The 15210-nt window shown below is 42.6% G+C and overlaps 1 protein-coding gene across 2 annotated transcripts in view; it reads left to right on the forward strand.

The window, feature by feature from the left end:
• LOC124175109 (discoidin domain-containing receptor 2-like) overlaps positions 1 to 14662 on the forward strand; it is a 59037-nt gene extending 44375 nt beyond the window's left edge. The window contains exons 3-9 of one of the 2 annotated variants that reach the window (XM_046555009.1): positions 1638 to 1743; positions 5536 to 5767; positions 7402 to 7857; positions 9104 to 9419; positions 9640 to 10194; positions 10538 to 10635; positions 11298 to 14662. In XM_046555009.1, coding sequence (XP_046410965.1) covers positions 1638 to 1743; positions 5536 to 5767; positions 7402 to 7857; positions 9104 to 9419; positions 9640 to 10194; positions 10538 to 10635; positions 11298 to 11465 — 1931 coding nt within the window. In that variant the 3' untranslated portion in view covers positions 11466 to 14662. The remainder of the gene's footprint in view (positions 1 to 1637; positions 1744 to 5535; positions 5768 to 7401; positions 7858 to 9103; positions 9420 to 9639; positions 10195 to 10537; positions 10636 to 11297) is intronic. The other variant, XM_046555010.1, reaches the window with a different exon arrangement.
• The last annotated feature ends 548 nt before the right edge of the window (positions 14663 to 15210 follow it).

Raw genomic sequence — 15210 nt, forward strand, 5'->3', positions numbered from 1 at the left:
GGACCGGGGAGTAATTAATTTACATTCACGCCCGTGAACAAGAAAAGTGGCAGGCAGGCCTAGATTCGGCCAGGGGAGGGGGGGGGGGGAGGGGGTTAGGAAGAAGAAGAAGAAGAAGAAGAAGAAGAAGATGAAGATGAAGGGAGAGGAGAGGAGAGGAGAGGAAAAGGCACCCAGTGTTTCTGCTGCCGTCCCGCTTCCTCGCCGCACGCAGGCAGTCGGTCATTAATAATAATCATTGAAATAACAAAGAAGGGTGGGCGAAATTAAATTTACCGAGCAGAAAATCTTCTGACGTAGATTTATGCGCATTTCCTGCGGTCGGCGCGGTCGTCGTTTCCTGGGCACCCTGATGATTTTCCTCCTCCCTGATATCATGTTTATAAGATACACTCTGATTTCTAAATCACGGATGATTTAACAGCGCAAATTACCTGCCGCGACTCTATGAAACGAAAAATTTTACTCAGCAGGTATAGTCGGTATTTTTCGGATATTGTTTACGACAAGGTTTAACCACTAGTCAATTCTTTTCTACAACAGGTTTCAAGATCGTTACACTTACGATTTCAAAGATTCCAGAGACTTATTTACAAAGTTTTTAAAAATATTTCTAAGAATTTCGTACGGTATTATAAAATTTCAATATAATTTCGTATAATTTATCGTTATTTAAGTTAGTAACGCCATCGTAACGATTAATGCGGATGAAAAACCGTTGTTTCACGATCATGGAATTATCCGACATTCAGTAAATCACTAAACCGTGACAAAACAAAACACGCACATACATACTTCAAAATCATAGTTCGTTACAGATAGTTTTAAAATTAAGAAAATAGCAACTTTTTTTTCCCCCATATTTCGTTCCGATAACGTTACTAACTTGAACCTCGTTGTAATTTTCAAGATTTCAAATCATATCACACGATTCCAATGTAAATAAAAAAAAATCAAGGGTGATCAATCCCTCGCATCCATGCTTTTTCCCCGTTGCTAGAATTCTTGAGAAGCGTAAAGTCGCATGTGAGCGCGCACGCGCGTCGTTACCGTAAATCGAGGACTGCTCTCAGGTGCGGCACGCGGCGGATCGCTCGCCTGGAAAAAAGCGGTTATCAATTTGACAGGGGATCTAGGGAGTGGATGGGCGGGGTGGGGGGCTCGCGTAGGCATTCAATTTCCCTCCCCCTCCTCCTCCTCCTTCTCAGTATTTCCTCTCGCCATCCGCCCTCCCGGCTCTTCGAGTCGTACACACCCTTCCGCTCCCGGCTGTCACTCCGGAGAGTTATGGACCCCGAATGAGTGGCTGCAGGGGCGGGCAAATGTCGCATAAGTTACTTCTCTTACTCACTACTTCTTCTTCTTCTTCTTCTGCTAGTTCTGCTTCTTATTCTTGCAGGATACAGTCTATAAATATAAAATCGAACCGAGCCGGCATCTCGGCTCCACTTCCCCCCCTCTTTCAGGCATGTGGACGCGATTGATCATTACATATGTATCATCGGGCAAACGGTGATCTAGAAGTTCCAAAAAGGGGGAGAAAAATTTCATTCAAATACTTATGACAAGAAAACTTGGTCTGGATTAGTCTGATTCGTTTTCATTCATGCTTTTTTCCGTCATGTTTCTGATTACAGCTCAGTGCATCGCTCCGCTGGGAATGGAGTCTGGGGAAATTCGTGACTCTGATATAACGGCCAGCTCAAGTTTCGACAGTGGAAACGTCGGCCCCCATCGTGGACGGTGAGTCTCGTAACTTATACCTTAGATGCCTTATATATATAGTTTATATGTAATCATCAAGAACCTAGAAACTGATGGAAAAACAAAAAGAAGACATCGAGTCTATTTTTTGTGAAAACCTTGACCCTTGCAAGCATACATTTTTCCTTGCAGTTAAATTCCTTGAAACTTGGTATGCAAGGGATCTCGAGGACGTTCGTTTAAAAAATGGGTTCAGAACTTTGAACCTTTTAAAATTCAATATGGCGGATCTAATGTGAGCGATTCGGATCGATTTTTGTATTTTCAGTCCTCCATATTCGAACCGCCATCTTGAATTTTGAAATTCTGACCTCGGATTCGCTTTCAGCGACCCCGAAAACTCCCAGGTAACAAATTTCAAGTGAAACGGATCGATTTTTGTATCTTCAATCCTCTATATTAGACCCGCTATTTTGAATTCTTGAATTTTTACGTTGGTTTCGTTTTTAACGACCGATTAAAAAAAGAATGTCTCATGTACGAAACGTTGCACTGGGAAGGGTCAAACTGCAAACGCCGATCCATCGAGGTCTAAAATTGCCGAGTGTGACTCCAACGATGCTTTTCATTCGAATCGTGCATTAGTCAGTTGGGTGGTTGGTTCGTTAGTCAAGATGGGTGAATCAGGTAGATACGCCCAGGTCGCGTCGTCCTGGGATAAGGTCCCGGGTCGGGATGGTGATTGCCTTTTAATCTGAGTAATGAGCGGCGGTTAAGTCGAGCTTCGAGCAGATAGTTGGAAGCACGAGTCGCCTGCCGCCGCACCTGTAAATCACTCGCCACGCGGTTCTTGACGCTGTTATTTATATATATGATGCGCACACAACTCCGGACTTGTGTATAAATTTAATCACCCGGTATACGCTCGAACGCCTCTTCATCGTGCGTGTGTGTGAATTGTAAAGTGTACGTACATCCCGAGCTAACGATTCAATCTTAACGTAGCGATTAACGGGCGGGCAGAGTACAACTCGTTTTATCGCAGTCCGTTTAAAAGCTTTTAGAGTTAATTAAAAGTTTGGTTTAATCCGTATATACGGTTCTTATTTAGCGCTATATCGGGTATTAATTTGCGAGGCACTGTATAAGAACGTTGTCACAAATCAGCTTGCGACGAGTCTCTTCGTTATAACTTTCATTCGCGATTCTTATTGGGATTTTCACTTTGCAATGCGACATCTGGTGGGGAGGAATTAAACTTATACAAACAGGCTTTTTTTCGTTCTTTCGCGTGTGGATAGTAGAACAGGAGTATTATTGATTAGGTTTCATTGAATTATGTGATATGAGGAATTCGAAAACCCAAAGATTACGATTTCCCTTCGTTAGGAAGTTATAACATACCCAGTCAGGATTATTCAAAAATCGATTTTTTTTTTTTTTTAATTTCATTCTCGTTGTGTACATATATTCAAGTATATAAACAGAAAATTTCGTAACGATCCGACAAATATGCTCGAAGTTACACGCACGTTTGCGAAGACACCCCGGAGCGTATTAAAGTGCTTTTGAAACTTTGAACGCGTTTGTCTTAAAAATATGTTTTCAAAGTCGGTGAGCAAGATTTCTCGGAATCGTCTGAACTGATCAGTCTCAAATTTGTACACGAGCTTTATGAATGTGTCTTTCAGTCCTTGACCGAAGGTTTTTTCTCGTCGATAAATATTTTCTATTTTGATAAACAAATTGAGGCGAAAATTTTTATGCAAGATCGAAATTTTTTTTGACAACCCGGCGTTTTGTTAAAAATTAATATTTTGCTTGGTCCTTCGATCAAGGACCGGATAATACCTTGTATCAAGTAAATATTTTTTATTTTTTCATTTCGGATGATCCAGTCCAGAGATATCTCGCTCACCGCCAGAGGCCTGTTTTTATACATGCTCCCAGAGATCGACTATAGCAGCTTTGAGAATCATTATTTTTACAAATAAAAAATAACAGAATGAAGTTCAATGTTACCCCAACATATATATAAACTTTTATGTTAATAAATTGAAATGTCTCTTCGAAAGGAATCCTTGAAAAATCGCTGGTTTTCGGTCTCCTGACTGGGTATAACACCTTTAAATCTAAAAACTTAGGTTACCCGGTGATAACAGAGCACCGACAACCAGGCTCTGACGTCACGATTAGATTTTCCAATAGTTATTGATTCCCGTTGCTATAATCCGCGGTATAACGTAGTCGAGAAAGGAAAATATCCTGAAGTTTTTCGATCCGAAGACCATTTGTCTCGGCGCGTGGCGTCGAAAATAAGCAAAAGACGAAGCAGTGGTGCAGAGGAGGATGCAGCAGAGAGGAGACGTACGCCCCTGGACAAGATCCTCGGGTTGAACGTGGCCGCCCTCTCGGTTTCGGTGAGAATTTATCGCCTCTTCCTTTCCACCACGTTCTTCACTCGAAATTGTTCCAGCATCTCCAAGGAGGAGATGCTCAACGTCCAAGGACCGCGAGTCGTGATTCATACTTTCCTTATCCGGTTCGTCTTACCGTAGTTTCCGGCGTGTAGGCCGCCATCTTTTGGTCCTTCCTCGTTGGTCATTACACCGTCTTAGTTTGGTATTTATTTTCGCGTTGAACGGAGCCGATTCGCAGCTGCGAGGTATCGCGGAATCCAAAAGCGAGCCGCGAGCGATCGTTGCTCCGAGATTTATTGAGGACACTGCTAACCATGGAATGTCTTTGATGCAGTTCTGTATCAAAGTAGCGCTGAGGCAGTTCCAGCTCTCTTAATGGGGTATGAGTTATGGACCAAACTGAATCCGTGCTCATCCCAACTCCCGGTTCCACGAGTCTAGGCTTCTTCCTTGCCATGCCTGCTCTCACTTAAGGGATCCCGTCAAAGCCACGCACTATGCTCCGTCATTCCCGCTCCGACACTTCACAGGAAAACCTGGCAGCCACTCCTCCTTTTTCATCGCAAATTATACTCTCCGCGCTTTGCACTCACGGATAGACTACGCCGCACGAGAAGACGACTCTCCTCCGCACTGTGCATCTGGATATATCCGAGAGCCAAGGCTTCCCTGCACTTTCCATTTTCCATTGCAAAACACCCGGTGACTTCTCTTATGCTGGTGCACATTCATGCCGGGCACGTCGCTAGCGAAATTAGAGGATTCTATTCACATGCCGGGAATCCTTCGCCAAATTCTCAGACCCTCCGTTTATAAAGGATAATAATAACTATAATAATAATAATGATGATAATAATGATAACAATAATAATGATAATGATAATAGCTCCATGGTTCGTACGTTTTTTATTCTTACCCAATTGAAACGATGAAATATGAGGTATCTAATTGATATCGCGGGGTTTGAGCAAATCGTTATTACGCTCCTCTTTTTCTTCCTATTCAGTTATTGCGACTCTTGCGGTAAACAATTATTATTTTACAAAGTGAACGTCGGACCGGCAAATTGCTAGTAATAAACTTCCATTTTGCAGAGAGGGAAAACAATTAGCCGGGACCCAAGGTACATGGTGTAAGACCGCAGCAGCAAGTTCCTGTCCCAAGTTGCTCCCGGTGGGAAACCCCCTCATCTTTAATTCATATCATCCGGTCTTTTAACTCGATCAATAAATTATCATTTCACCGCATATTATATTTTACTCCCCTCGACTAACCGCGCACAAACGCTAAGTGGCGGTATCTTCCTCCGTCTCCGTTGTCTGCAGCCAAAAACGCGTCTTTGGCCTCGTTCCCCAAGCTGCTTAAACCGACCCTCCCTGATTTAGATGAAAAAATCCGATTCTGATTACAGGTTACGCCAGGAGAGCCTGGGCGGTGCCTGGTGTCCGAAACAGCAGATCACAACTGACTCCAAAGAGTGGCTTGAGATCGACCTTCACACTGTGCACATGATCACAGCCACGAGCACTCAAGGTCGATTTGGAAACGGACAGGGTGTCGAGTTCGCCGAAAACTACGTCCTTGACTACTGGAGACCGCGACTTGGAAAGTGGGTTCGTTACAGGAGCGCTCAAGGAGACGAGGTAAGAATGAGACCAGAAAGAAGGGAAGTTGTAGTATAATCGGAACGATACTGCAACCGTGCTAATCCATCCATGCTATACTTTCTATCAGGGTGGTTAATTTTTCAACTTTTATTTATTTTTTTTCCACAAAGTGTGACAAAAAAGGGGGTAAGGTGTACACGTAAACATAAATTTTAATATTACAAAATTTGGTAGCGATCTCTAAATATTTTCCTACCTCCTCCATGTTTTACGGAAGTCTTCTTTTTTTCCAATATTTGTCACAAATTTTTCGAATTACACCCTAAAAAAAAAAGTTAAAAAATATACCACCCTACTTACTATACTTAATACTATACCTATCACGTCTACGGACTTTTGATACACCCTTGATTCCAAGGGAGAAGACTATTCCCGAAATTCATTTCTTCCACACCGTTCCGGAGAACTCGTTTTCTCGAACTTTGAGCAGTCGTAACTCGGCCGTTCAACGTCGGGTCGAGGAAACCCCCTCAAGGTAGAGCCGGAAAGAGATAGAGAGGGGAAGGGCGAGTTGGAGCTTATTTGTATAGGAGGGTGGATCAATAGAGTGAGGGAAGGTCGTCGCGTGCTCGCGGGTCAAACGCGCGGCTCCGTCAGCCCACGACGACCATGACGCCTGAGCAGGGTGAACCATTATCCAAATAGTCGCTCCTCCAGCTCGATCCTGAATAATACCATCGAACCGGTCTTTTCTATAGACAGCCTCGTGACCCGGATGATTGTGCCCTTCGAGGTGTTTTCTTACCCCTCTCTCTTACCGGGGATCTAGCTTCCTTGTGGAATCGTGGACGTCCTATGAAACCAAACTTCGCGGTGAAAATGCAACTAATGACTCGAGACCCGCGTCTACGAGTAATGCAAACACCTGAAGATGCTCGCCGGCCTTTTACCGGCTCCCGTCGGCCGAGCACGAGCCAAAGAAACGGTAGTCGGTCTTGTCAGTGAGAACTATTAACACCGTCCATTAACATATAACGAGAGTTGGGCGTTGGCTCTGCTCTTAACACTGTTCTCCACGACGGGTAGACGGTACGGTGAGGCCGCACCCTTTTGGTTTCGGTGAACCGAGTTATACCGTACCTGACGTACCTCTACCAAAGGCATGTGTGGTGGCAGCGGCACCTTCCGAATAGGAACTCGTTCACCACGAGCTTTTCCATTCTACGGTGTTGGCTCTCCGTTTAATGGACTACGCGGTCGCGATGAGGTGGTGAGAAATAGAGACCCTGCATCCGGTGTAATTTATAAGCAATTATGCGTCTCTGTCTTACCTCACGTCGTGAACCTTGTCAAGTGTTCACGTGTCGTCACGACCGGTAACGTGGGCGGATGAATAAATATTAAGATATGCATGACGACGGGAGAAGAGTAAACTTTGACAAATTAGGAAAGTGCTGATTCAGTCACGGTCCCTGTGTAATCAATTCATGTGAAACACTGGAGGTGAAGAATAAATCAGTGACACGCGGTAACAGGATTCTCTTGGAACTCTTCTCGAACCTCAGATTTTCCTGCAATTCTCCTTCTCCGAATAAAACTAAACGTTTCCACAATGTTACTACATCGAAACTACTTTACACCGGTAAATGGTATGGAATTATCTTTTTCAGGTGATAACCGGAAACACCAACACCTATCTCGAGTCCAAGCGTGAACTGGAACCGCCGATTTGGGCCAGCAAGCTGCGCTTTTTACCCTACAGCTTCCACCGACGAACGGTCTGCATGCGCGTCGAGATCTATGGCTGTTCATGGAACGACGGTATCGTGTCGTACTCCATGCCTCAGGGTGACAAACGCGGCAACTTGGAGTTCTTCGACGCTACTTACGACGGCCATTGGGACGGAGTCCAACTGCTCCGAGGTCTTGGTCAGCTTACGGACGGACGCACTGGGGCCGACAAGATCAGGATGGGGTACTACGACGATCGAAGACAGGGTTGGGTCGGGTGGAAGAACGACACCAGGTCTGGACACCCCGTTGAAATCAGGTTCGAGTTCGACCAGGTTCGGGAATTTTCCGCCGTTCATATCTACTGCAATAACCAGTTCACCAAGGATGTTCAGGTGAGGAACATTCGATGTTACCGGTATTTTATCGCGTTTCTTCCTCCTTTCATCTGCGTTTCGAATTACAAGACACGGGTGCATTCGATGTAGTCAGTCCATGTGTGTCAAGTATCAAAGATGGTCAATGGTACCATTTGGTGCACTGGCAATGAGCTCGGCTTGTTTCTCGCGGTCCAAGTTAGTAACTTCATCGTAACGAAACGTCGATTTTGATGGTACTCGCATTGCAAAATATGTTTACTGACTTGGACAAACAGCTCAAAAACTACGAAGTAACGTTTTTTCCTCAGGAAGAATCGCTACGATAACGTCACTAATTCCAATATGATTTCATTTCGACGCTCGAAATAATTTGGAACGGATTCTCTTCGCGAATGATCTTGGAATAGTGATGTAACTTCAGAGACTAGACTCTCTATAAAGTACTGGTCGAAAGAAAGTCCTCGAACGTAACATTTGCCGCATGGCAAGCTGGTCTCAAGAATCCGAACTGAAAGGGGACTCGTTACATTGTATGAAGTCAGGGGTCGAAGCCGCGGAGTGAATTGCCGGTCGAGCTGTTGAAAAAGTGTACAACGTTTCGGGGAGGAGGGAAGGAGGTAAAAAAGTCGAAGCGTATAGTCGAACAATGGTATCACGCGAGGAGGAAAGAACGGCCAGAGAGAGCGAGAGAGAGAGAGAGCGAGCGAGAACGATGGTTGAGGGTGAAGAGTGGGGTGGGCGCGTTGCACTCCGCGCTTTTCATAATGGTCGGTAAAACACGCGGTGGTATCAAGATTTATTTGAATGGAGCGCCTCATTACCCAGCTCGGCAATTGTGCCCACTACGCGGAGCTTTTTCCAGCGACGAGAGAACGCTTTTGACAATGCGAACGGCGTTCGGTCCTCGCGATGTAAGCACTGGTACCTGCCCCAGCCAGCCAGCGCAGCTGATACGCCACGTATATTCAAATACAATACACACTGTGGCGGCTGTCTGCAGCGACGAGTCGGCACGGGAGGGGTTCGACCCTTTCTATTAACAAGCACCACAGATAAAGCACGCCACTGCCTCCTGAAAGACAGCACTTCAAAGTCGAGACCGTGCCTCCAGCAGCCGCCAACCACCCTCGGAAATCCATACGGAGTCTCCTTCACCCCGCTTGAAACCAACGGAGTCGGGATCCGTCCGTGAAATTCCAGCAGTGATGCTTCTTTAACCCACCCCTCGCCAACAGTTTGCAGCTCTATTTCTCTGTTCCAGATCTTCGCCGAGGTCAGCGTGCTCTTCAGCATCGGCGGAAAGTACTATACCGGTGATCCGATAGTCTGGACGTCGATGGAGGACAAGATATTCGAGACCTCGAGGAACATAACGGTCAAGCTTCACCACCGAGTAGGGAAATTCGTCAAGCTCAGATTCTCCTTCGCCGCTAAGTGGATGATGCTTAGCGAGATTACCTTCGATTCCGGTGAGTCGATCAACCACCTACCCACTACCTCCCTTCCAACTTTGACAGAGTTCGTCACAGTCCAATCGTTTGATCACAACCGGCCCGGAATTCCAGGCTCATATACATGTAACAAACTACTCTTTGAACTTCGCCAGACGTTGTCGTAGCGACCTATCACGGTGACTTCGGGCATCGAATCAGCCGGCTGATCGATCCCCGGACTAGTCACTGGTTCTATTGTTCCCCGAAGCCCCTGCAGTACGTCGTAAAGCTCTAGCCGGGAGTCGGGGTCGATGAATCGAGGTGTCATTTCGTATTCTTTCCTTTTTTCACCCCCGTCACGCAGACGTCGCCCACGGCAACTTCACCCCAGAACCACCACCGCCAACGGAGGCCGCGCCGCCTCTTCTCCGCGGCAATTCCGCGCGAGACGTGCCACCCCAGGTGGAAGTTCCCGTGTCGACCGCTAAGCAGGACGACCCTACCTACATGGCGGTGATCATCGGCGTTCTCACCGCTGTGATCCTGCTCCTGGCGGTGGCGATATTTCTGATAGTGTCGCGGCACCGGCAACGCAAGAACTTCGCCAGTCCGCTCGGAGCCAAGAGCTCGATTCCCTCGGGTAACCAGCACCTTTCTCCCGAGTCTGCTTACGGCACCACCGAGAAGGATCCCTCCCTCATGACCTACAGGGTCGAGGAAGTATACGACAGGTACGCCGGTGCCAAGCTTACCACTCTTCCGCGAGAGCTGAACGACCGGCTTCTCGGCGACGTCAGACTCGACGAGTACCAGGAACCCTTTCACGACAAGTACAGGGAACCCCCTCACGCCGCTTACTACGGCTACAGCACCGTCGTCATCGACAGTAAAGACCTTCACGACAACGTTGAACATTCCGGTGAGTACCAAGGTTCTCTACCAATTTCACTGGTCAGCAAAATTTTTTTTCACAAGAAAGGTGCTCGCTCATTTTGAAATACCTATATACCCCCATTGTAAAACGATATTCCTTTCGATTCGATCAGGTCTAATTTTTGTGTTACAGCTACTACCAATAAAATTGAATATTTATCGTTTTGACTTGCCTTTTTTGATTCAGGGTGTTTTGCAATTTATTGTAGAATTGAAGATCGAATTATACTTTTTTCAAATGATCTCTTCTCCACCGATGAAAGTGACACAAGTCCAGGATTCCTCACGAGGATCTAATCGATCGCCTCTTTCGCCGTTTGTGTTCTCAGATGCCACGTACGACTACGCGGTGCCAATGCCAGTTCCAAGTGTGAGCAGCGACCAGGACAGCGTATTCTCCAAGTCCTCGTCACGAGGCAGCGCAAAGGTATCACTGTAGTACTATATAAACCATTTTCTTTCCACTCGAATCATTTCGCTTCCCTTTGACGTGCGGCTCGAGCGTGAGAAATCACGCCACGTGTCTCCGTTCGAACAGCCCTGCGATTTTTCCGATAATAAAGAAAAGGGAAATGCATAGAAGTGGGTCAGGGTCAGTCACCCTTAGAGGCCTTTCAGCCCGCTCCTGAGGCTCACAAGGAAGGTATCCAAGGTCGATATCTCAGATTTCATTTCTTTTGTAATATGTTACAGTAGACCGAAGACTAAGCGACACGTATTTTTTTAACCTGCCATTGACACATTAAAGGGGTGAAACCACCCTCGATAGTAAGACATGTCAAGGGGTGACTTGTCGGTTTTTTTTTTTGTTAATTGTTATGAGAAAACTTTTCCAGTTGAACCGGTTAAAAAATATTATTTTCTTGTTGGTGAAACTGCCAAATCGCCCACTTGACATGCCTTACTTTGTAGGGTGGTTTCAACCCTTCAAAGTGTTTAATGGCATATTAAAGAAAATTCGTGTCGCTTAGTTTTTAGTCTACTATAACATAGTAGAAAACAAATGAAATCGGAGATACCGACCTGGGATACCTTCCTTATCAGTGGAACGTTTCGCGCTCTCTAACGCGACGCATGCGCGTTCGGCAGGCATGCTTACAGAGCTTCTTCCCGCCGCCGCCGCCGCCGATGTCAGCGCCACCACCGCGAGGCTCGAACAATCTCACGTACTCGAGTCCCCCGAGTCCGGAACCGATTTCGGAGCGCGAAAGACGGGGAAGCAAACGCAGAGAACACTCGCTACATCGGTACGCGTAGAGGAAAAATTTTAACCCTGAGATCCGGATCGTCTACGGACGGTCCCGAAGGACGAAGAAGGATCTGGACGAGGATTCGGACGTGACTGACCGAGTGCCGCTTATCCTTCTCCTTTCCTCTCCCCCTTTCTCAACCACCAAATTGTGACTTCCGAGGAAAGGTAAGGCATGTACGGTGTTACTTCGAAAACCCTCTTCGTCGTTGTTTTCCTCCTTTATGATAGCGAAATTATTATCGATGTGGCGAGAATCATTCAACAAAGACTGACGTCGTATCATATAATAATTAGCAAGCGTATTATGAGATATAATTACGCGTGATTTTTCTGTTCGAATTTTCTTTCCTCTTCGCTATAACGTTTTCATATTATACCTGTAATATAGGTATTTATATGTATAAGAGAGGCGCGGAGAAATTAATAATAGTAAGATTAACATTATCGTATAAGAATAGTAAAAGTTATGTATCGACGAATAAATGTGTTATATTTATTCCGGCATGCGCTATCGCGTCTGCATTTAGCCTTTATTTTTCACTACAATCTCTTTTCTAGATCTTCGACTATTTTTTATTCATGCCCCCCCACCCCATCAATTAAGCTAGCAAGCGATATATGAATTACTGTGTAAGATTTTAGAGCTATAAATATATATATATATATAAAAATCATGTATGTGTATATATATATATATGGAAGAAAGAATCGTGGTAGAGGACAAAATTCATAAAATAATCAAAATAACACAGTAGTAAAAAAAATAAATAAAAATAATCGATGATTTTGACCAATTTCCATTGAATATTATAAAACTACGCTCCGCGTAAATTTAACCGAGATCGCCTTGAAGCAACGAAGTAAAATCCAAAATCCAATGTATAAGGATCGACAATACAGGGATGAGACAACAATAACGAATAAACATTATGATATACGATTAATAAAAATGAGAAAGAAACGAAGAGAAAAAAAAAAAAAATATTTGAGACAAAAAATATGATAAAAAAAAATAAAAAACAAAAAAACAAAAAACAAAAAAAAAACCAATAACAATTTGTACGTGTAATATAATGTCTACGTGTACATGTTATATTGTATTATAACCCGACCACATTGTGATAACATATAAACGCGTATGTAACGGTGACAAAAATTCGAGCTATAAAAATATGTATTATCGAACGCGTGATCTAAGAACTTACAATTATTGAGAACGGTTTGAATAATTTTTACAACGATTACAGGATATTGTATAATAAAAGAAAAGTGACGGGATAAAAAAAGAAGACACTCCGAGATAAGATAGAAAAAGATAATTCCCCAAATGAAAAATGGAAAATTGAAAATTAAATACACATATACATATATATACATGTATACGCCAATTATCGGTTCACCTGAGAATAAATTTTCTGCGTTTCTCAATTATTATTGAAATATAAATACGATACACGCGACGCGTGCGTGGGATAATCTGACGCGGCTTTTAAATACGCTTTTGTGTAAATATTTATGCATATGTATATATCGATGAAACGAGAGCGCCCTGCACGATATTTTCACGAAAATATTCCGATACCGCATAAACGTCGCAGAGACGAGACGGTACGAGACGAGAATACCGCGATACACGTATCATTACGATAATTGAAGCTTATCAGTCGACGTTCGTTCGCCCCAGGCGTTAAGTCAAGCCTCAGCAACATAAAGCTACGTATGCAAATTGCGAACTGACTGATTGTGAGGACTCGTCGCGCCGACTGCATCGCGCATACCTGGATATCTACGCACGTATACATACGACATGTATCAAGCAAATAATAATAGTGATAACGATGATGATGATGATGATGATTTTGTCGCAATAATCTCTTTCTATTCTTTCACTAGATATTTGTATATATATATACGTGTGAATATTTTACGTACATCCGTAATCCTTTTAATTATCAATATTGCATTTGAATATTATAGCGCGGTAATGATACTTGTCAATTTATCCTGTGCACACTAATTAATCGGTAATAATACGCGCAAAGCGACGAATTTGCGATTTATATCGTACACGAAACGATGTAATTATTAATTATATACGCGAATAGTGATGATAACAATAATAACATTAATAACAACAATAATAATAATAATAATAATAGTAATAATAACAATAATAATAATATTAATAATGCTCGTGTCAATAAGAAGTAGTATTACATCGCAACTGCAGTGATCACGCCAGAATGAGGATATTTCGTATGCAATCGTATCGCCTTGAAACGATCTCGCAGTTCGGGTGAAATTATCATGCTGGTTAACAACATAAATGATAATAAAAATAATAATAATAATAACAACAACAATTATCATAATAATAATATTAATAGTGATAACGCTAATGGTAATAATAATGATAATGACATAATGATAACGATAAGAGATAATAATAATGATCATATGTATAGATTGAATATGGATACTGAAAATTCATCTATTCCTTTTTTTTTTTTTTTTTGCAAAAATTGCAAAGTGATTTGCATCAACAGCCTGATTAAAAAGCATCTTGTAATTGATGTATTACAACGCATGCAGATGTAACACGCGTGTTACAAATTATATATCATGCAATACTGTATGATTTCACGACGTATTATTTCGAAAATGTAAATAATAATGTATAATTTGAATGCGAATAATAATTATCATAGCTGATGCGTGCTGCGAGAGTAGAGAAAAGAGGGGGGGAAAAAAAACAAGAAAATCTTATCAATAATCGTATTACGTAATAATATAAAAATACACGACGCCCAAGAAAACGATTATTTCTTTAATCTTGTAAATAATTGTATTATATAATACGCGTAACGAGTGGTATACATATAAATATAAATTTAATTGAGTGTAATTATATATATTAAACGAATTTCAGGATGCATATTTGATATTTGTGTGCCTGTATATCCTTTTGTATGCTATCGGAAATAGAAAATGTTATATTATATATAAGTATATATTGAAAACTGAGGAAAGGAAGCGAAAATAAGAATGAAAATGTAATAATTATCAGTACTGTACACACATCAAATTATTATTACTATAATTATACTAATTGTCTGATGATACACGGTCGAATAATTATACGAACAATAAACTGCTACGGTGAATTATCAGCAAGTTTTTCACGCATCGGTCCGCACGTTAACAATTGATCATAAAAAAAATATCACGTAGAAAAATCGGTTTATAATTTTTTCCCGAGAAAAAGTTAATCGTGATTGGGTAAAAAATATCTTTCTCCGAATGAAGAAAAAATTTCTTGCAAAATTATTCAATCTCCAATCGTACGGCAGAAAAAGAAGAAAAAAAAAAAATGTTTCAATAAGTTGCAAAGCAACGCTATGTATAAAATGACTGAAAATTTTCGCATCATCGAACGAAATCGAATGAAAAGTACCTACAAGAGAAACTGGAAGCTTCGAAAACTTCGAATATCATCATCAGGTACGTATTGCGAGAATTTACTAAACGCAGGATAATGACGATGATGCACTGAGAGAAATTTTTACTTCCGGTTTCCGCTCAGTCCTTAACTATACTTTCATTTTTTACCGGAATTCGAAAAATATAGTTCCAGGTAGAATATGAAAATTAGTTTTTTAGCTACGATCATTCTTGCTATATTTTCATGCAACTGTTGCGAAAACTTAATGCTCGTGCAAGAATAAATTGACGTTAAAGCCTTGTTTAACT

The sequence above is a fragment of the Neodiprion fabricii genome, chromosome 2 (genome assembly GCF_021155785.1).
Source record: "Neodiprion fabricii isolate iyNeoFabr1 chromosome 2, iyNeoFabr1.1, whole genome shotgun sequence".
NCBI classification, from domain to species: Eukaryota; Metazoa; Arthropoda; class Insecta; order Hymenoptera; family Diprionidae; genus Neodiprion; species Neodiprion fabricii.